General features: G+C 40.7%; 1 protein-coding gene across 2 annotated transcripts in view; it reads left to right on the top strand.

Annotated features, from left to right (window-relative positions):
- Positions 1-19,225, top strand: part of Clcn5 (chloride voltage-gated channel 5) — a 190,332-nt gene extending 171,107 nt beyond the window's left edge. For both annotated transcript variants that reach the window (XM_048336819.1, XM_048336821.1), the window contains 8 exons: positions 38-160; positions 1,638-1,844; positions 8,203-8,283; positions 8,668-9,210; positions 11,489-11,675; positions 12,724-13,122; positions 13,510-13,726; positions 15,937-19,225. In XM_048336819.1, the coding sequence (XP_048192776.1) occupies positions 38-160; positions 1,638-1,844; positions 8,203-8,283; positions 8,668-9,210; positions 11,489-11,675; positions 12,724-13,122; positions 13,510-13,726; positions 15,937-16,027 (1,848 nt within the window). In that variant the 3' untranslated portion in view covers positions 16,028-19,225. The remainder of the gene's footprint in view (positions 1-37; positions 161-1,637; positions 1,845-8,202; positions 8,284-8,667; positions 9,211-11,488; positions 11,676-12,723; positions 13,123-13,509; positions 13,727-15,936) is intronic.
- The last annotated feature ends 1,393 nt before the right edge of the window (positions 19,226-20,618 follow it).

Raw genomic sequence — 20,618 nt, 5'->3', positions numbered from 1 at the left:
TGACTAAAACAAGCTTCTTTCTTTTCCTCTATTCCAGGGAGCCTTTGCCTACATAGTGAATTATTTCATGTATGTCCTCTGGGCTCTTCTATTTGCCTTCCTTGCTGTATCTCTTGTCAAGGTGTTTGCACCTTATGCCTGTGGCTCTGGAATCCCTGAGGTAAGTCTATTAAAATACCTTATCCACAGTAACAATATGCTGGGCACAGGTGGCTCATGCCTGTAATCCTAGCTACCTAGGCGACTGAGATCTGAAGGATCACAGTTCAAAGCCGGGAAAATCCCTGAGGCTCTTACCTCCAATGAACTACTAAATAAGCCAGAAGTGGAGCTGTGGCTCAAGTGGTAGAGTGCTAGCCTTGAGCACAAAAATCTCAGAGACAGCACCCAGGCCCTGAGTGCAAGCCCCAGCACTGGCACAAAAAATAGTGACAATATGATAAATCCTTTTTTATTAAAATGTTGTCACATGCATTCCAGTATATACCACAATTTGAGGACTATAAAGTAGGTTGGGATCCTGAAGCCACTTACAGAATTTTTAGGTTTTCTTTAAGTCTCCTCTTAGCCTAGGCCACCTGATTTATGTTAGAAGGAAGTAATGGTGGCTATAAACCTTATTTCTTACTATTTGATTTAGATTGCTTGATAGCAATTATAACCACTGCAATTGTAAGTTACCAGGATGACCTTTGCCCCTCTCTGTTTCCTGAATAAGTAATAGTAACAAATTTCTTCCGCAAGAAATCAAGACTATGCTTAATCTTTCAGTTTGCTTTAGGAACATTGACTTTGTCATCTCAGACTATGCTTCATGGATCACCAGCTTTCCAATTTCCCCATAATTAAATGATTATTTTAGAGGTTGGAGGCATTGCTTAGGTGATAGGGCACCTGCCAGTGAGTGAAAGTATCAGGTAATTGAGTTTGATCTTGGAGCAAAAAAAGGACTATTTTAAAAGCATGCTGTGCTGTATAGAATCACTATTCTTTCCCCATAATTCCATGCATCTGGGGCTACAGAAATGTTGTTGTTGCTACTTCACATCCACAAATTAACATTCTCAAGTCTGAAGAGTAAATCTTCCCAAGGGGGATCTTCCGGTCAAAACAAGCTATTTCTCCAGTTCCTATTGCCCTGTTTTGGTAGTATGTACCAATAACCTCTCCTAGTACGTACTGAGGATTAAAGAGGGGAATCTGCTAGTTAGCTTGTAGTTGTTGACAACCATAAAATTAGATACAAGCCCAATGGATAGGTCAACATATTATCAGTCCATATGTTTTCATTACAAGTCATAGTGAGCTAGTGTGATTCATCATAGAAAGGGGCCACCATTTTGTAAACAGGAAAACACTTATTCCTCCCACTTCTCCATCTATACACTGTCAGGTGTACAATACATCCTCACTCAATTGTTACATGCCCAATCCCCCCCCCCAAAAAAAAAAGGATATACAGTCTTGACAAACAATTCTGGCTTTCTTGGGCTCCTGGATCCTTCCCAAATGAGGATCATTGTAGGTCAAATCTTTTTCTGTCAATCTATCAAAAGGTAGAGTTTCTGTTATGAGGTCCAGATTTAGGCTCTTAAGCCTTGCTTTTAATGTTTAATGTCTCTCTCTTTTGCCTGCAGATAAAAACTATCTTGAGTGGTTTCATTATTAGAGGCTATTTGGGTAAGTGGACCCTGGTCATCAAAACCATCACCTTGGTGCTGGCAGTGTCATCTGGCCTGAGCCTGGGCAAAGAGGGACCCCTAGTTCATGTGGCTTGCTGCTGTGGGAACATCTTGTGCCACTGCTTCAACAAATACCGTAAGAATGAAGCCAAGCGCAGAGAGGTAATGACACAGAGTCTTACTGATTTGTTTGTTTTTGTATATGAAAGCTTAAATGATTGAATCTTAGGGTTGATAATTTGGGGATTCTACCAATGTGAATGCAGATTAGTAGTGAATCATACACATATGTGTGTGCATAGGTGTCTTGGGATAGTTAGTATGTTGCTTTATCAATAGAGTGAAAGTCTTAAACAACCCAAATGTCCATCAATAGGGCTAGCCAAATAAACTGTATTTTGCACATACCATAGTATAATTCTGCAACCATCAAAATGAATGAGATAACAGCTTGCTTAATGGCTTAAGCCTATGGTCCTTCCCACTTGGGAGGCAGAGATTAGAGAATTCATTTGGAGGCCAGCCTGGGGGCGGGGGGTTGTAAGGCTCTACCTTGAACAAAGATCAAGCACAGTGGCACACAGCTGTTATACAAGCTCTAGGAATAGCACAAGGACTGGGTATGATGGCTTACACATCATTTTAGCAATGTAGGGAAACACAAACAGGAGGATCATAGTCCCAGTCAGTCAGGGAATAAAGTGAGACCCTGTCTTGAAAATAACATTTATAAAAGGGGGTTGCTAGTAGAGTGGCTCAAGTTGTAGAGTGCTTGCCTAGCAATCTCCAAGCTGCAAGTTCAAACCTCAGTACTGCCAAATAAGAAAATGAATGAGACAGACAGATACGCACACGTACATGCACACTCATGCACACACAGAATTCCAGGGATAGAACATCACTAAACTTTTAAATAGCCAGTTTATTCAAGTGAGTTTAACCAGGCACGGGTGGCTCAGGCCTGTAATCCTAGCTACTTATGAGATGACATCTGAGGATTGCAGTTTGAAGGCAGCCTAGGGAGCAAAGTCCATGAGACTCTTATCTACGGTAGCAAAAAGCCAGAGGTGGAGCTGTGGCTCAAGTGGTAGGACACTAGGCTTGAGCAAAAAAAAGAAGTCAGGGACAGTGCCCAGGACTGTGATCAAGCCTCAGGACTGATACACAAAAAATTAAGTTTATAGTTAAGCACTGATAGCTCACACCTCTAATTCTAGCTACTCAGAAGGTTGAGATACAAGAATCATGGTTTGAAGCTAGCCCGGGCAGGAAAATCTGTGAAACTCTTATCTCCACTAAACTACCAAAAAGTTGGAAGTAGAGCTGTATGTAGATCAATTGGTAGAGCTGCAGGCTCTGAATTCAAGCCTCAGGACCAGCCAAAAAAGTGAGTTTCTGACTATCTGTATGGTATAATTTTTTGGCTCAAGTGCCAGCATTAAGTGAAAAAGCTAAGGGACAGTGCCCAGGTACTGGGTTCAAGTACCAGTGCCAGCACACAAAAAAACGAAGTTACTAAGGAAAGGTGACATTGTCCAACATTACCTGAATTTTTAAATGGTAACCTGTCATACAGCACCTTAATAATAACAATAAAGTTATACTGTATTTATTTTTTGCCAGTCCTAGAGCTTGAATTCTGGGCCTGAGCTCCTTTTACTCAAGACTAGCACTCTACCACTTGACCACTTGACCACTTGAACCACAGCACCACTTCCAGCTTTTTCTGTGATTAATTGAAAGTAAGAGTCTCACAGACATTTCTACCCAGCTGGCTTTGATCCTCAGACCTCAGCCTTCTGAGTAGCTAGTATAACAGGTGTGAGCCACCAGTACCCAGCTTATTTTATTAATTTTTGTCAGTCATGGCACTTGAACTCAGGGCCTGGGCACTGGCTCTGAGTACTTGTACACAAAGCTAGCACAGCTCCACTTCCAGTATTCTGGTAGCTAACTGAAGATAAGAGTCTCATGGACTTTCCTGCCCAGGCTGGCTTTGAACTGCCATTCTCAGATCTCAGCCTCCTGAGTAGCTAAGATTACTACAGGTGTGAGCCACCAGCACCCAGCTTAAAATTATATTTTAAAAAAGAAGTAAAAAAAGTCATGGGTTTTATGAAAGTTGTTTATTCCTGTGAATGAGTAAATATAAATGGTATGCATTTCAGATGTCAGCCTTATCATCATTTATTTCTATGTAATGGCATATTTGGTTTAGTTTCTCATGTGTTGGACCTCTGTCTACCTTCTACCTCAACCCAGATAAATTAGTCCTATCATAGCATCTGTAGTTCTCAGATTTACACTGTTTCTAATGTATAGTATCTTGAGAAAGAAGAACAGTTCTTAAAAAATAGTTCCAAGTAACTGATTATTTTTTGTCCTACTCTAATTAAGTATTTAAGAAACTAATGTTTTATTGAATTATTTTCCTTGGACTACAGAATAATCACATATGGAATGGATCAATATCAAGATCCTTTCATTAAAAAAGATTTTTCACAAAATTGAAACCTGGTTATTTCTTCTGAAAAAAACAAGCAAAAAAAAGATTTTACACAAGATCCAGAAGGAAAATGAAAGATGATGAGATTTCAAATGTGGCATAAATTTTGATGGTTTAAGATGGAAAAGTTCCTGACAGGAAGGAGTCAAGAGCTGGGAGGAGTAAGATAGGAACACACAATAGGATTTTGAGCTACCTGTCATGTAGTAGAGGGACACAAGTTTGTGTTGGATTGGGGAGTTACTAAATACAATAAAGTACAATGAAAGTGGAAGAGTTTTTAAAAAAAATTGGCAGTAAGTGCTTTAAACTCAGGACTTTGCACTTGCTAGACACATGCTCTACTACTTGAGCCACACTTTGAGCTCTTTTGGTCTGGCTGTTTTTCAGATAAGAGTCTTTTTTTTTTTTGGTGTTCACAATGGCCTGGACTTCTGTTTTTTGTTTGTTTGTTTTGCCAGACCTGGGGCTTGAACTCAGAGCCTGGGCACTGTCTGTGGTCAAGGCTGCTGCTCTACCACTTGAGCCACAGCACCACTTCTGGCTTTTTCTGTGTATGTGGTACTGAGGAATAAAACCCAGGGCTTCATCCATGCTAGGCAAGCACTCTACCACTAAGCCACGTTCTCGGCTCCTGTCTTTTATTGTATACTTCCTACCATAGTTTGGATGGCAGGCACACACCACCATGTCCAACTATTGGTTGGGATGGAGGAGGTCTTGAGAATTTTTTCTTGGGATTTGACTCAAACCACAACCCTCCTGATCTCTACCTCCTGAGGATCTAGGATTTCAGGCATGAGCCATCAGCTTCTATCTTTAAAAAACATTTTAACAATCAAGAGTAAAGTGTTGATTGTTGCTGGCTATGCATGGGTGGAAGTGAATTTGGAAGTGACTACTTTCCTTCCATAAAACAGGCATTTTTGTTCAAACTGTTTCTTATGCAAAGAGAAGGGAATTTTATTTGCATATTGTTTCCATATAGATGCCCTATATTTTTCTAACTATATAAATATTTGAATCTTCAGCTTATTACTTATTCATGTTTTCCAGTTTTTCTTTTGTATAGTACTAGGGTTCAAACCCAAGGACTCCTGCAAGTTGTCCTTTCCTATTCTCATCATTAGGCATGGCCAATGGCCTTGTCAAAGTGGGCAGATGGTTGTGAGAAGGGAAAATGTGGACAGATTTCCCTGAACAGTATGAAACTAAAGCAAAGCAGCCAATCTAGTTCTTTCTTCTCCTTCCTGATTCATCCTAAACATAGCCAGTGAAGTCTCTTGACTTTAAGTCATGTTAGGTGTTCCTCTTGTCCTCAAATGAATTGTAAAGCTGGTGATGGTGACTCATACCTGTACTCCTAGCTACTCAGGATGCTAAGATCTGAGGATCACAGTTCAAACCCAGTCTGGACAGGAAAGTCTGTGAGACACTTATTTCCAGTTTACCACCTAAAAAGCCAGAAGTTGATCTGTGGCTCGGTGGTAGAGTGCTAGGTTTGAGAAAAAAAATGTTAATGGAAAACACCCAGGCCCTGAGTTCAAGCCCTAGGATCAAAGAGAAAAAAGAAAAGACAAGAGCCTTCATCTCCAAAATAACAAGGAAAAAAGTTGAGCTGTAAATTTTGCAGTACATGGGACCAACACTGGAAATTTTATTCTTCCCCTACTTCATTTTTTCTGGGCCTTACTACACTCTGAGAACACAGCTAATTTCACCAAGAATCATTTCAATTCTTCAAGTCTTAATTTGTTCCGAATCTCCAAATCTTTTGTCTCTCCACAGCAACTAGCATCCAAAGAAAAAATTTACAGATGCTGGTTGTCATCACCAGTATTTATTAATCCTATACACATTACATGTCCCACGTACCCACATAGAGGTGACAGTCCCTTGTTCTCCTTCCTCTCTGTCTTTTTTGTTGTTGGTGGTGGTGATGGGGCTTGAACTTGGGACCTAGGTGCTGACCCTGAGCTCTTTTGCTCAGGCTAACACTCTACCACTTTGAGTCACAGATCTACTTCTGGTTTTCTGGTGGTTAATTGGAGATAAGAATCTCATGGACTTTCCTGCCTGAGCTGGCTTTGAGCCATGATCCGCAGATCTCAGCCTCCTGAGAAGCTAGGATTACAGGAGTGAGCCACTGGTAGCCTGTATCTGTCCCTTTTTTACTCTGGTAGCTTCTTTAGGTCTCTCCTAGTCTTTTTCCTTGCCACTCCTAAATATGTTTAGATTTTTTTCTTCCGCTGGAAATCTAGTTTTTTCTGTCAGTCCTGGGGCTTGAACTCAGGGACTGGGCTCTGTCCCTGAGCCTCTCTGGGCTGAAGGCTAGCACTCTACCACTTGAGCCACAGCACCACTTCTGGCTTTTTCTTTGCATGTGGTGCTGAGGAATTGAACCCAGGGCTTCATGCATGCTAGACAAGTACTCTACCACTAAACCACATTCCCAGTCCTGAAAATCTAGTTTGTTTGTTTGTTTCTCTCTCTCTCTCTCTCTCTATATATATATATATATAGATAGATATAGATATATAGATATAGATATAGATATAGATCTATCTATCTATCTATCTTTCTTTTCTTTCTTTCTTTTATTTTTTCCAGTCCTGGGGCTTGAACTCAGGGCCTGAGCACTGTCCTGGGCTTCTTTTTGCTCAAGGCTAGCACTCTACCACTTGAGCCACAGCGCCACTTCTGGTTTTTTCTATATATGTGGTGATGGGGAATTGAACCCAGGGCTTCATGTATATGAGGCAAGCACTCTTAACACTAGGCCATATTCCTAGCCCATGAAAATCTAGTTTATTTATTTCAGTTTCCATAGGTCACTGCACATGGAGTAGGGCACATGGTACAGGAAACTAGATACCCAGTTTATGAATAATGCAGCTCCTGAAGAGCTATGAACTTCAGCTGTCCATCATTACAGCCTTCTTTTAACATCCTCTCTAAGATCACATTCCCTTTGTAGAAGGTCAAGTTTTGTTGTTGTTGTTTTGGGTTTTGGGTTTTGGGTTTGTACTGGGACTTCCAAGTCGGGACCTCATGTTCTCACTTGGGTATTTTACTCCAGGTAGTGTTCTACCACTTGTGCCACAGCTCCACTTTCAACTTTTTGGTGGTTAATTGGAGATACGGGTCTCATAGACTTTTCTGCCCGGGCTGGCTTTAAACTGTGATCCTCAGATCTCTGTTTCCTGAGTAATTAGGGTTGCAGGTGTGAGCCAAAGTGCCTGGCTAGTCAAATGGTTTTTGCCAGTGGCCCAGAGGGTAAGGAGAGTTAGGAATTGCAGTTTTTCAAGATGAAAAAGTTCTGTAGAACTAATGCAGAACAACGTGAATGCAATTAACATTGCTGAACAGAATTAAAAAATGAACAGAATATATAAAAAACATTCTTTTACAAAAGGAACTAATTAAATACATCACTGTAAATACTTCATTTTGTGGAGGAATGTAGGTCTCCAAACTCAAACTGCAAGTGTTGCAGATAGGAGTTTAATTTGGGGTAAAGCATGAGCCTCACTCACAGAAAAGGCTCTCTTTCCTACTTAAGCATATGAACCTCATATCTGTTCAACTTGTAGCAGATAGTGTTTGCTGTTACAGCAAATAGAAATTGAACTGTATTGTCCAGCATGGAATGTGTAAAGATTCTAAAAGAAAATTTTACTAATCACTATCACTTCTTTAAAAAGAAAATGAGCTGGGCGTTGATGACTCATACCTGTAATCATAGCTACTCAGGAGGCTGAGAACTGAAGATCACAGTTTGAAGCCATCCTAGGCAGGAAAATCCATGAGACTCTTTTATTTCCAATTAACCAGCAAAAAGCTAGAAGTGGAACTATGGCTTAAATGGTAGAGTTCCAGCCTTCAGTGAAAAAGCTCAGGGACAGTGTCCAGGCCCTGAGTTCAAGCCTCAATATCTGCACCAAAAATAAAATAAAATAAATCAATTTTAAAAGCCATGTTATTCTCTCACTAATTTTGAGTTTTGGATTGCAGGTCTTGTCAGCTGCAGCAGCTGCTGGCGTATCTGTAGCCTTTGGGGCACCTATTGGTGGAGTGTTATTCAGCCTGGAAGAGGTAATGGATTTTGACATTCTGTAGAGTATATATGTGCTTTTTAATTTTTTATTTTTGTTATAAAAATGATGTACAGATAAGTTACAAAAGTCAAGAGTACATTTCTTTGTGGACAATATCACCCTTTCCCTCACTCTCCCAGTTTTCCCCTCCTGTTTCCACCCACAAGTTGTATAGTTTATTTTCAACATAAATATTTGTGCTTTTATGTTAAGGATTTTGGGCAGTATTAATGTATGTGTTCTATAAAACTCAATGTACTTTACCCTGTGACTAGAACTCCCAGGGTAATTTTCATTCTTGCCTCTAATGCCAAAAGCACCAATTTTTTACCTGAGTCACTGCCTATTAACTGAGTTTGCTTTCTCACTTTTTGTCTTACAGGTCAGCTACTATTTTCCACTGAAAACCTTATGGCGTTCCTTCTTTGCTGCCCTAGTAGCAGCATTTACTCTACGCTCCATCAATCCATTTGGGAACAGCCGCCTAGTTCTATTTTATGTGGAGTTTCACACTCCATGGCATCTCTTTGAGCTTGTGCCATTCATTCTATTAGGCATATTTGGTGGCCTGTGGGGAGCTCTGTTTATCCGCACAAACATTGCCTGGTGTCGGAAACGTAAGACCACACAGTTGGGCAAATATCCCGTTATAGAAGTACTCATTGTGACAGCCATCACTGCCGTCCTGGCCTTTCCTAATGAATACACCCGAATGAGCACAAGTGAGCTCATTTCAGAGCTGTTCAATGACTGTGGCCTTCTGGACTCCTCCAAGCTGTGTGATTATGAGCATCACTTCAACACAAGCAAGGGTGGCGAGCTGCCTGACAGACCTGCTGGCGCGGGAGTCTATAGTGCCATGTGGCAGCTGGCTTTGACACTCATACTGAAAATTGTCATCACTATATTCACCTTTGGCATGAAGGTGAGAATATCTTGTGACGCCCAGTGGCCGTATGTGTGGCTGTGGGTTTTGGCTGTGGTGCCAGGCTTTCAAATTCCTCCAACATGATTATCTACCTTCAGACTCCTCTCTTTTCCCCTCACTTGGTCTAATAACTTGCTTAACAATTGTGTCTCTATCTCATGTTGTCCAAGCTTACTTTTTTGCCATATGTAAACTTCGGTGATAAGATTTTAGGAAGATAAATCCCCCCCCCTTGCTTTTTTGGTGCTAGTCCCCCAGCTTGAACTCAGGGCCTGCATGCTGTCCTTGAGCTTTTTCACTGAAGGCTGGAACTCTACCACTTGAGCCATAGCTCGACTTCCAGATTTTTGCTGGTTTAACTGGAAATAAGTCTCATAGACTTTCCTGCTCAGGCTGGCTTCAAACAATCCTCAGATGCTAGCCTCCTGAGTAGCTAGGATTGCAGGTGTGTGCCACTAGAACCAAGCGATTTTTTCTCCTTTTTTGTAGAAACATAGTTTACCCCTCACAAAGGATGATGAAGTACTTATTCTGGTACTTTTCATACCAAAAAGTAATGTGGCAGGCCATGGCCTGTGAGACTCTTATCTCCAATCAACCACCAAAAAGCTGGAAGTTGAGCTGTGGCCAAACTGGGAGAGCAGTAGTCTTGAGCAAAAGTGCTCAGACATAGTATCCAGGCCCTGAGTTCAAGCCCTAGGCTGGTACAATTTTTTTAATTTTATGCTATATCCAATAAATATAAACCAGAGTGGTATATTTTAATCGTAATACTTGTTACAGTTTCCATGTTTCAGACAATATAAAAAAGAAGAAAACTTTGATATGGTATTTTCCTCTTCCTAGATTTTCATTTGTTTGTTTCCTCTCTTCAGCACCATAATACCAGATCATTTCTGTCTATTCTCCAGTGAAACAGGGATTCAAACCAGGATAGAGACCCTGAAAAGTTTTTCAGAGACTCTTTTTATTTTATTTTTTTGCCAGTCCTGGGCCTTGGACTCAGGGCCTGAGCACTGTCCCTGGCTTTTTTTTGCTCAAGGCTAGCACTCTGCCACTTGAGCCACAGCACCACTTCTGGCCGTTTTCTATATATGTGGTGCTAGGGAATCGAACCCTGGGCTTCATGTATACGAGGCAAGCACTCTTGCCACTAGGCCATATTCCCAGCCCCGCAGAGACTCTTGAGTTAATCTCTGACTTGTAGTTTCATTTAAAAACCATCAGAACACCAGCTGTAAATGCATTCTAAAGTTAAACACAGATCGGTTAAAAATAATCTACTGCCTTTCTTCTTTTTTTGCCAGTCCTGGGGCTTGAACTCAGGGCCTGGGCACTGTCTCTGGGCTTCTTTTGCTCAAGGCTGGCACTCTACTTGAGCCACCACTTGAGCCACAGCACTACTTCTGGCTTTTTCTATTTATGTGGTACTGAGGAATCAAACCCAGGGCTTCATGCATGCTAGGCAAGCACTCTACCACTACCGCTATGCCACATTCCCAGCCCTGCCTTTCTTCTTGTAACTACAATATTAGTAATTCACAATAATATTTTAGCAGCCAAGGAATAAAACACAGGGAGTTAAATGAATTTTTCTTTTTAGCTAGACACACAGCCATAGCCATTATGTCTTTTTAAAATTGTGTTGTTACAAAATAGATGGAAATCTCATGCACCATTTTGTGTATGTGTGTGATGGATTCAAAATAGGAGCATAGTAAGAGCATTCCATTTCACCCTAGCACCAGTTGTTACTACATCTTGACCTTGAGTGAATGACTTAATCTTCTGGACCACAGGTTCCTTATCATTGTCAAATACTAAAGACTACCTTTTGTGGTAATAAAGCATTTATAAAACCTTATATGTAGAGTACCCTGCATAGAATCTGGTAGTCAATGAAGAGTAGATTGTTATCAATAAGAATTCGAGATCGGGAAAATGTCTGCATATATAAGAAATTCCATCTATTTTCCTTTTTCTTTGGGAAAGGCCTGATTTCTGACTCTGTTCTGTGTTGGTCTGGAGAATTTAGGCTCTTGCCTGCTGGACCGCAAATCAGGGTAAGCTGCTTTGCAGTCATCCTTGCCTGCACGTCCCAGAGAACCTCTAGTGCCTGTAATGTTCCACATATCTTAAAGCCACTTGCTAGCATAGTGCCTCATTTAATTGTCATTGGCCTGTTTGCTTTGCAGAGAGTCAGTCCTCCAACCCTTACCATATGCCACGCATCCACATCAGTTATCACTAATCATCTCTTGCTTTCTCTTTGCAGATCCCTTCTGGCCTCTTTATCCCTAGCATGGCTGTTGGTGCTATAGCAGGTCGACTTTTAGGAGTAGGAATGGAGCAGTTGGCTTATTATCATCATGACTGGGCCATCTTCAATAGCTGGTGTAGTCAGGGAGCGGATTGTATCACCCCTGGCCTTTATGCCATGGTTGGGGCTGCAGCCTGCTTAGGTGAGTAGTGTTTGCACTGATTTAAAAGAAGTCACTCTCCAGGTAACATGAAGAAGAAGAGTGATATTGCTGGGGATGTTGCTCGGTTGGTAGAGTGCTTGCCTAGTGTGCATGAGACCCTGAGTTCGATCCTAGCACAGTTGGGGGAAAAATAAGCATGAAAGTACTTTGACTTCTTTACTAAGAAGAGTGATAGTAAACATATTTGACTGCAGAATTTAAAAAACATGATCATCCATTTCCTGTTGGGTTCACTATTTTTCAAGCATTTTAAGGAAGGGAATTCTACTCTCACACTGGGAAATAATCAGAAATTTGGACAAAGATAGCTGCATAAGAATATATGTCAGTATTATTTATATCAATAAAAATAATCCAGATGTCATGGTTCACACCTGTAATCCCAGCACTTGGGAAGCTGAGGCAGGAGGATCTTAAGTTATAGGCCGGCCTAAGCTACATAGCAAGATTCTATCTAAAAAAAAAGGAAATTATTACATAAATTATGGTTCATCTGCATGACTTCATGTTATGTAGCCTTTAAATATGATATCAATGTTTGTAACATTGAAAATGTAACATTAAATTCATAATGCTAATTGTTCCCAACATAAAATGGGAGGAAAGCATGGGGTGGAGAACATAATATGAGCTTCCCTCATATAGTGTGCATAGAAATTACTTGAAAATGTCATGTAGAATTTTTACTCTGTTTGCTTGTAGGCAGTAAGCTTATGAATAATTACGTTCATCTTTTCTGAATTTCCTACAATGGGCATGCATTACTTTTATAATTAGGGAAATGAATTAACAAGTGAAAAAATAAAGAAGGCATCTTGTACTTTGTTATTTTGAGAAATCTGAGTCACATCTGTTTTAACCTTACTTTAATGCAATCTCCGGGGCCTGCACAGTTGTCAGTGAGACCCTATTCTAGCATTATTTCTGGTAAGTATGTTTTTCCTGGATGGGGCCTGTGACAGGCCCACAATTGTAAGTGAATCCTATGCTTTGTCTTCTTCAATGGCTTGTGTCTATTTCTTTTCAGGTGGGGTGACTCGGATGACTGTTTCTCTTGTTGTCATAATGTTTGAACTTACTGGTGGCTTGGAATATATTGTGCCTCTGATGGCTGCAGCCATGACAAGCAAGTGGGTAGCAGATGCTCTTGGGCGTGAAGGCATCTATGATGCCCACATCCGTCTCAATGGATACCCCTTCCTTGAAGCCAAAGAAGAGTTTGCTCATAAGACCCTGGCAATGGATGTGATGAAACCCCGGAGGAATGATCCTTTATTGACTGTCCTTACTCAGGACAGTATGACCGTGGAGGATGTGGAGACTATAATTGGTGAAACTACTTACAGTGGCTTCCCAGTGGTAGTGTCCCGGGAATCTCAAAGACTTGTAGGCTTTGTTCTCCGGAGAGACCTCATTATTTCAATTGGTAAGGGTTTCAGAAAGGGGATAAGGGAATCTACTCTGGAATTCAATACTTATGTATGAAGTTGCCTGGCTCATGCCTGTAATCCTAGCTACTCAGGAAGCTGAGATCTGAGGATTGCACTTTGAAGCCAGCCCAGGCAGGAAAGTCCATGAGACTTTTAGAAAAAGCCAGAAACAGTTCTGTGGCTCAAGTGGTAGAGCACTAGCCGTGAACAAAAGGAGCTCAGTGACAATACCCAGGCACTGAGTTTGAGTCCCAGGACTGGCAAAAATAACTAAAATATATACATATATATGTGTATGAAGTAGAGGGGGAATGCAGGGAGAATAGGAAACTAGGGCTAGAACTAGCACTTTCATTTTCAATTGTTTTTTTCTATTCCAATAGAAAATGCTCGAAAGAAACAAGATGGGGTTGTGAGCACCTCCATCATTTATTTCACTGAGCATTCTCCTCCAATGCCACCTTACACTCCACCCACCCTGAAGCTTCGGAACATCCTGGATCTCAGCCCCTTCACTGTGACTGACCTTACACCCATGGAGATCGTAGTGGATATTTTCCGCAAGCTGGGACTGCGGCAGTGCCTAGTTACCCACAATGGGTAAGAACTCTTGATTGAAGGCAGATTGCCTTGTGGGAGAAAAGAAAATGTGGTGACAGAAAGGAGTACCTAATTCCAATGAACATTAGCAGCCTTTGTGAGGCTCTTTGAATGAGGATAAGTATTGTGTATGTGTGTGTGTGTGTGTGTGTGTGTGTGTGTATGTGTATGTGTATGTGTATGTGTATGTGTATGTGTATATTTGTGCTGGTCTTGGGGCCAAAACTCAAGGCCTGGAAACTGTCACTGAGCTTTATGTTCAAGGCTAGTAGTGTTCTACCACTTGAGCCACAGCTCTACTTCCCAGCTTTTTTTATTTTTTTTGAGGTTTATTGGAGTTAAGAATCTCACAGACTTTCCTACCTTGGCTGGCTATGAACAGCAATCCCCAGATCTCAGCTTCTTTTTTGTCTTTGCCAGTCCTGGGGCTTGAGCTCAGGGTCTGTGCTCTGTTTCTGAGCCTCTCTGATCAAGGCTGGAGCTCTACCACTTGAACTACAGTGCCACTTTCAGGCTTTTCTGTTGATGTGATATTGAGGAATCGAACCCAGGGCTTCATGCATGCTAGGCAAGCACTCTTACCACTAAGCCACATTCTCAGCCCAGTTACAGCCTCTTGAGTAGCTAGGATTACAGGCATGAGCCACTAGTGCCTGTCTGGCTATGTTTATTTTATGGTCATAATGAATAAAAAAGGAATTTAACAGCGTGTTTGAGAAACATGAACTGTAGAGTAGTAACTCAGTTGTTCCTCTGCAAAAGACATAGCCATGTTCTTGTGCACAGGCAGTACTGAAACTGTCATGGCATCAGGTGGGTTAGTATAGTACAGTAACCCAAGATCCTGGGGGTATTCCTTCCAAGAGCACCAATGGATGCCTGAAGCCTCATTACAGTATTGAACCATAGATAGATACTCTACATCCCTATAATCAAGTTTAATGTATCAACTGGCACACTAAGAGATTAAGAGCAATAAATGTAAAATAGAAGAACAATTATAACAGTAGATTATAATACATTATATGAATTTAATCTCTCTCCACATATCTTGCTTTCTGGTAATGTGTTTCTGAAGTGTGGTCTGTCACAGGTAACTGAAACCAAAACCACAGATAAGGAGAAGACTATTGTATTTGGCCCTTTTTGTTGTTAATATTTGAAGTCCAGAAAACAAAGTTTCAGTGAAGTCTGATGATTTACACAGGAATCTCCAGTTAATAAATTGTAGATGTATGCTTAAAACAATAAGCTATGAGTGTGAAGCCCAAGGCTTTTTGCTTCCTGAGAGATTTTCTTGTCTAGTACATTTAAATTAGAAAAGAGCAGAGGTTGAGGGGAGGGATGATGTTTGTTTCTGAACATGCTATCAGCAACTACATTATAATTTCCCCATCCTCTGAAATGGTAACTGATATTTTATGGGAATTAAATCTGTAAGGAGACATTTGCTAATTGTTCATTTGTTTTGTTTTTGTTAGTACTGGTGCGTGCACTCAGGGCCTGAGCACTGTCCCTGGTTTCTTTGTGTTCAAGGCTAGCACTCTACCTCTTGAGCCACAGCGCCACTTCTGGCTTTTTTCTATATATATATGTGGTGCTGAGGAATCGAACCCAGGGCTTCATGTATATGAGGCGAGCACTTTACCACTAGGCCATTTTCCCAGCCCCTGACATTTGCTAATTGGTTTGTGCAACATTGATTGGATCCCTGCTTTGTGAAAGAAAGCATTCCACTGGATTCTGGGGAGAGCAAAAATGAGTAAGACCATTTTCTGCCCTCAAGAAGTATCCAGTTTTAAAGGGAAGGCACACACACACACACACACACACACACACACACACACACAAAAGTGGTTATAGAACAACAGCAAAATGTATGAATGCTTTGAAAGATGTGTGCAAATGACACAAGGTTCCTGAGAACAGGAATGAGTTACTACTAGCTTGTAGGACCAAGGAAGGTTCTACAAGGGGCAACATTTAGCCTGGCTGTGTGGAGGTAAAATTCATACACAGAGAGAAGAATATTTAAATCAGAGGAAAATGCTCCCATCATTTATGGACCTGCATACATCTCTTGTTATCTCATCATTCTGGAAGTGTTTAAAGACAAAGTTGAGAAGGGTTAAGGAGGGCAAGTGTCTTGGGCAATGCTATTTTAACTGCACATTTAGTTTACTTTGGTTGTATTGTGTTTTGTCTTTCAGGCGATTGCTTGGAATCATTACCAAAAAGGATGTGCTAAAGCATATAGCACAAATGGCAAACCAAGATCCTGATTCCATTCTCTTCAACTAGAATCATGGGTTGTTCTGGATTTAAAACAGGAAGGACATTGCAGACCATGGATATATTTTATTAACTGGGTACCCAAAACACATTTCCCATATTTGAATGGTGAAGTCCTAATTAGTGTGTTGTCTCTTTCCTACAAGTTAACCAGTTGCACTACATAATCTCTGGAAATTAATCTTCTCTTTAGGAGAAAATACAGTTAGGCTTCTGTGATCTTTGCATTAGGAAGATTTTGTGAAAGAGTATACAAGATTGTTATGGTTTAATTATATTTGCTTTTAAGTATTTTTTAATTTTAAAAATAACTGTTAGCCAATATGAAACCCCTGAAAACTATGCAAGAAAAAATCCAGCCGTCCTGACATACAGCCTACAGGAAATTCATGAGAAAGTCGCATTTGGGGGTGGAAGGAAACCTGTCATTGGTGGAAGATGAAGTGTAAACTTAAGAGGCTTTGCTTTTTCAAACTACAGAAAGGAAAGCCAGAAGGAAAAAAAATAGTCATGGTATTTTCTAGACTGTGAAGATTAAGTTCAAATGTTATCCTTGTTTCTGTTACAACATTTAGCATTATTACTTTGTTATGTCTGTATGTGTATGTTCATTTTACTTTCTAATTATAAGAGAATGCTGCTTTGGTTAATCTCCTCTAAATGAATTTAGAGAGGTTGACTTTTATAGCTTGCTTGTTCCTGGTACTCTTTTGAAGTGCACAAAGATAAGTTATATAGCTTTCTCCTGGTCTGCAAAAAAGGGTAAATTTCCAGATGCTATTTGTTAGCTAGTAGACAGGGACTTTGCCATGCATTTGTTAGTTGTGAGGAATGATTTTTTTTTGTTTTCCAGATTCCTTGAAACAATTAGTAAAGTTTTAAGCAAAGTCAATGACTAGGAATTTCACATTTTTGTGAGGTCCTAACTTTGTCTTACCCAGATGCCGCCTCCACAAGTGATGGTGCTTTAGGCTTCTGGAATATGTAAGAACAGTAAAGGGAATCAAGTCTAGACTGCACACTGGTAAACCAGGGAAGACTAAAGTGTTGCATCGGCATCCTCATGCATTCCTTTGTAAAGACCACCAGTACTAAAATACCTGGGCATTCATGCTCCTCCCAGTGATAAATATGTTTAACGGGCCAGTGTTGTCCTCATGAACATGAATTAAGCTTGGAATACTTTGGAATATATTGAAGTGTTGGAATAGGATAGGCATCTATGACTCCTTTGATGGTCCTTAGAATTCTAAATAAAATGCAGAGCCATCCTAAGACCCCAGGGGTACAGACAAGGCCTGGTGACACCAAAGGTGCTTGTATCCAATTGAAAAGGTGCCTGTCTCAATTTCCTACCACATTTATTGCAATTAAAAACAAATCACACTATAGGGACACCTGGTGGAATTAAAGAGCCACCACCACCATTCCAACCACTGTTTTATTTTCTAGAGTTTTATCCCTGTGCAATTACTCCCCTTCCATTTTCCCCTTCTCTCCCCTCAGTACTGAGTCTTCTCTTTGCAATTGAGTACTATGCCTGGTGAATCATTCCTTATAACAAAAGGGAGCAATTAGGGCTAGTTAAATTGCAAGCCAAGGCTCAGAAGTCGTAAACACATGGACTAGACTACACACAGCACTTTTTTTTGCCATGTGGCCCAGTTGCTGCTACTATGTCTCCCCCCGCCCCATCTGCTCCCAGATGCCCATAGCAGTGAGGCTATGTTATCAGGGGTGAGTGTTCAGCCTTGTCCCTTTTACAAGTCTGTTCCCAGGACTTCCTGTCATCTTTCCAGGCCAGAAGCAGCAGTCACTTGGCCCATTCCCCTGTACCCACTCTCCCACCCCCAAACACTCCATTGTACCTCATTTTAAAAGTTATTCATTCCCCAAGTCTAGGACTTCTTAGTACTAGTTTTTTTTTTCTAAAATCTGAAAATCTTTTATTGCCCAAAGCTGAGTAGCTAAGGATTATTCTTTTATTTTTATCTTTAAACTATTAAGCAACCTCTCCCCCCCCACCTTTATCCTTTGATGTATTATCAGTCTAGCATTTTTAATGAGGGAAAAAAATTTCAGGGTACACAGTATCATAGTTGTGGCTTAGTAATTTTCTGTCCTTTGTCCCTTCCATATGTATCACTTGAGATGTTCCTATGAGATGAGACTCCTTGCTTGACCACTCTACATAGTATGTATACATCAAGGTTCTTATCTGTATAGTTTTGGTTCAGTGCCTATCCTCATTAGCTGTCCTTACCCACAAAAGTTTGCAAAACTGGAAACATTACATGCCTGGTATCTGATAGCAAAGGAGAGGTTTATTCGTATTTTGTAGTTCAGCAGCAACACAGAGGGAGTCCCGTTTGCCTTTGTTTCTTCTTGGCTCTGTTCTTGATTTTAGACAGATGAGCCAGTGTTAAGGTGCTACTTCAGAAAATACATTCAAGAAATCAGACAACACTGTGCCAAGGTATACTTTCTAGATGTTAAGCACCAATTGGCCCTCCCGAGAATGACAATATTCCTTTGATACCTCATTCCTGATAGATCACATTCATTAACCTCAGCTTCTCAGGAATCCTTTGTAGCTTGTATGCTAGATGTAGATATAGTGTCCACTCCATGTCCAATCCTATGGTTTGGTTGGAAGGTTGGCTAGTTGTGGCTGGTGTATTCTTATAGGACTGCTAGCTCAGCACTTGACACTCAGAGGATTCTATCTTGAGGTCAAGGAAAGTATTCTTCCTGCCATTACAGTTCTAGCAATGAGACATCCTTTTATCCCCTTTTTATGTGCTGGGCCTGGGGCTTAAACTCGGGTCCTAGGCGCTGTTCCTGACCTCTTCATTCAAGGCTAGTGCTCTGCCACTTTAGCTAAAACTGCACTTCCTGCTTTTTGAGGTAGTTTATTGGAGATAAGAGTTTCATGGAGTTTCCTGCATGGGCTGGCTTAGAACTGTGATTCTCAGGTCTCAACCTCTTGAGTAGCTAGGATTACAAGTGTGAACCACTGGCACCCTGCAGAGACATTCTTAAACCTCAAACAAAGTCAATATACGGAGGGGTGACTGTAGCGCTACATACCTCAATGGCCAAAGCTAGATAGTCTATTTTGGCATGAGAAAAGAAAATTGCCTGATACAAGGAACGGTTTAGAAAAGAATGCCAATAAGTACTTCAAGAGAGTTTGGATTTTCTAAGGAAAATTATCCAGTGAACATCTGGCCATGAAGAGAGGGAGGGGCAGCCCTTAGAATTTTATTTTAAAGTCTAACTGCTGCACTTTGTGTCTTCAGCTCCTCAACTGAAGGAACTTAAGGAAGCTGAAACAGTTAATGTATGGTGAGTTAAATTGGAGGGAAGAAGCAGAGGACTGATGTACAAAATAATAGCTATGTTAAAAATAATTTCTATTTTGATGCTTGCTTAGGAAGGAGTTGCAATGCACTTCTTCTCTGGCCCCAGTGTCCTGGATCAGCCCAGCTATTGAGTTAATCCCTAAAACATATCCTCTGGTGGATTATCTGACATCGAGATACTTGAAATTGGCCAACTGGCAGAGCAAGTTTGTTGATTGAAATGCAAAAGAGTTCAGTTGTGTTGGCACTGACATCTGAAATAAACCCTTTATAGGAAGAGCAACATCCTTGTAAAATATCTTTGAATATATGAGATGAACTTAAATGTCCTAAAACCTTCAATTTTTTAAACTGCTTTTGTATTCCCTTTTGGGGAAGAAATCAAAACTGTTTAGAAGAGCCCTGGTGAGAAAATATATGAATGGTGTCAGGTGGTATGAGGAAAGCTATCCTATGCCGTTTACCGGGCATCCTGGCATTGGGGTGTATAGAAATTGCTTGATTATGGGACTTGAAGGAAGAAATAGGTCAAGTAATCCGCCAAGGCCAGGCTTTTCAAACAAACTAGAGGCTCAAAGCGGTGTTTGGCTCAAGTGTAGTCTAGTTTTATGGAGCAAGCTGACTTAAGACATTAGCTTATGAAGGAATACACCAACAAAATGGATCTATTTCCGCATCCCTACTATGTCCATTATATGTTGAAAAGAGAAAGGTGAGAGTTCCTCAGGAGCCATGTCAATTTGAAGTTTGGGTTCAGAAGACTGGGTGGTTCCTGTGCTTTTCTTTGATTTTAGTCTTTTGCTCCAAGGTGAGGAGTCCTGGGAAGAGTGTGTAATAGCAACTTTAAGTTACTCCCCCAACATTTGCTGGCCGCATTCTCATTTCTAAACATCTGGAAGTACATAAAGTTTTGATGATTTCCCAGCAACAAAAGTGGTATTTCTTTCTTTCCCCCATGATGGTAGTCTGAATTTTGCCAAAAATCCCCAAAGAAAGAAAGAAAATGTAATAAATTCAGCTTGATTTCTTGAATGTGGACTATCAAGTCAACCAGCCCAGCCCATCTTTGCAGTCATAAATTCCTACCTCTAAATTCCTACCAAAGGGTCTTCAACCCCTATGTGCACACTCATTGCCTAAAGTTTGGCCCATTGGGAAGAAATGGAATGTGGTGATTTATTTTTAAAAGAAGGTTTAAAAAAAGTAATTTCTGCCTCTCTTCCTGTCCCCTCTCA

The sequence above is a fragment of the Perognathus longimembris genome, chromosome 28, assembly GCF_023159225.1.
Source record: "Perognathus longimembris pacificus isolate PPM17 chromosome 28, ASM2315922v1, whole genome shotgun sequence".
Lineage (NCBI taxonomy): Eukaryota > Metazoa > Chordata > Mammalia > Rodentia > Heteromyidae > Perognathus > Perognathus longimembris.
The sequence above is the reverse complement of the archived record's forward strand: the minus strand, read 5'-3'. Positions and strand labels throughout refer to the sequence as shown.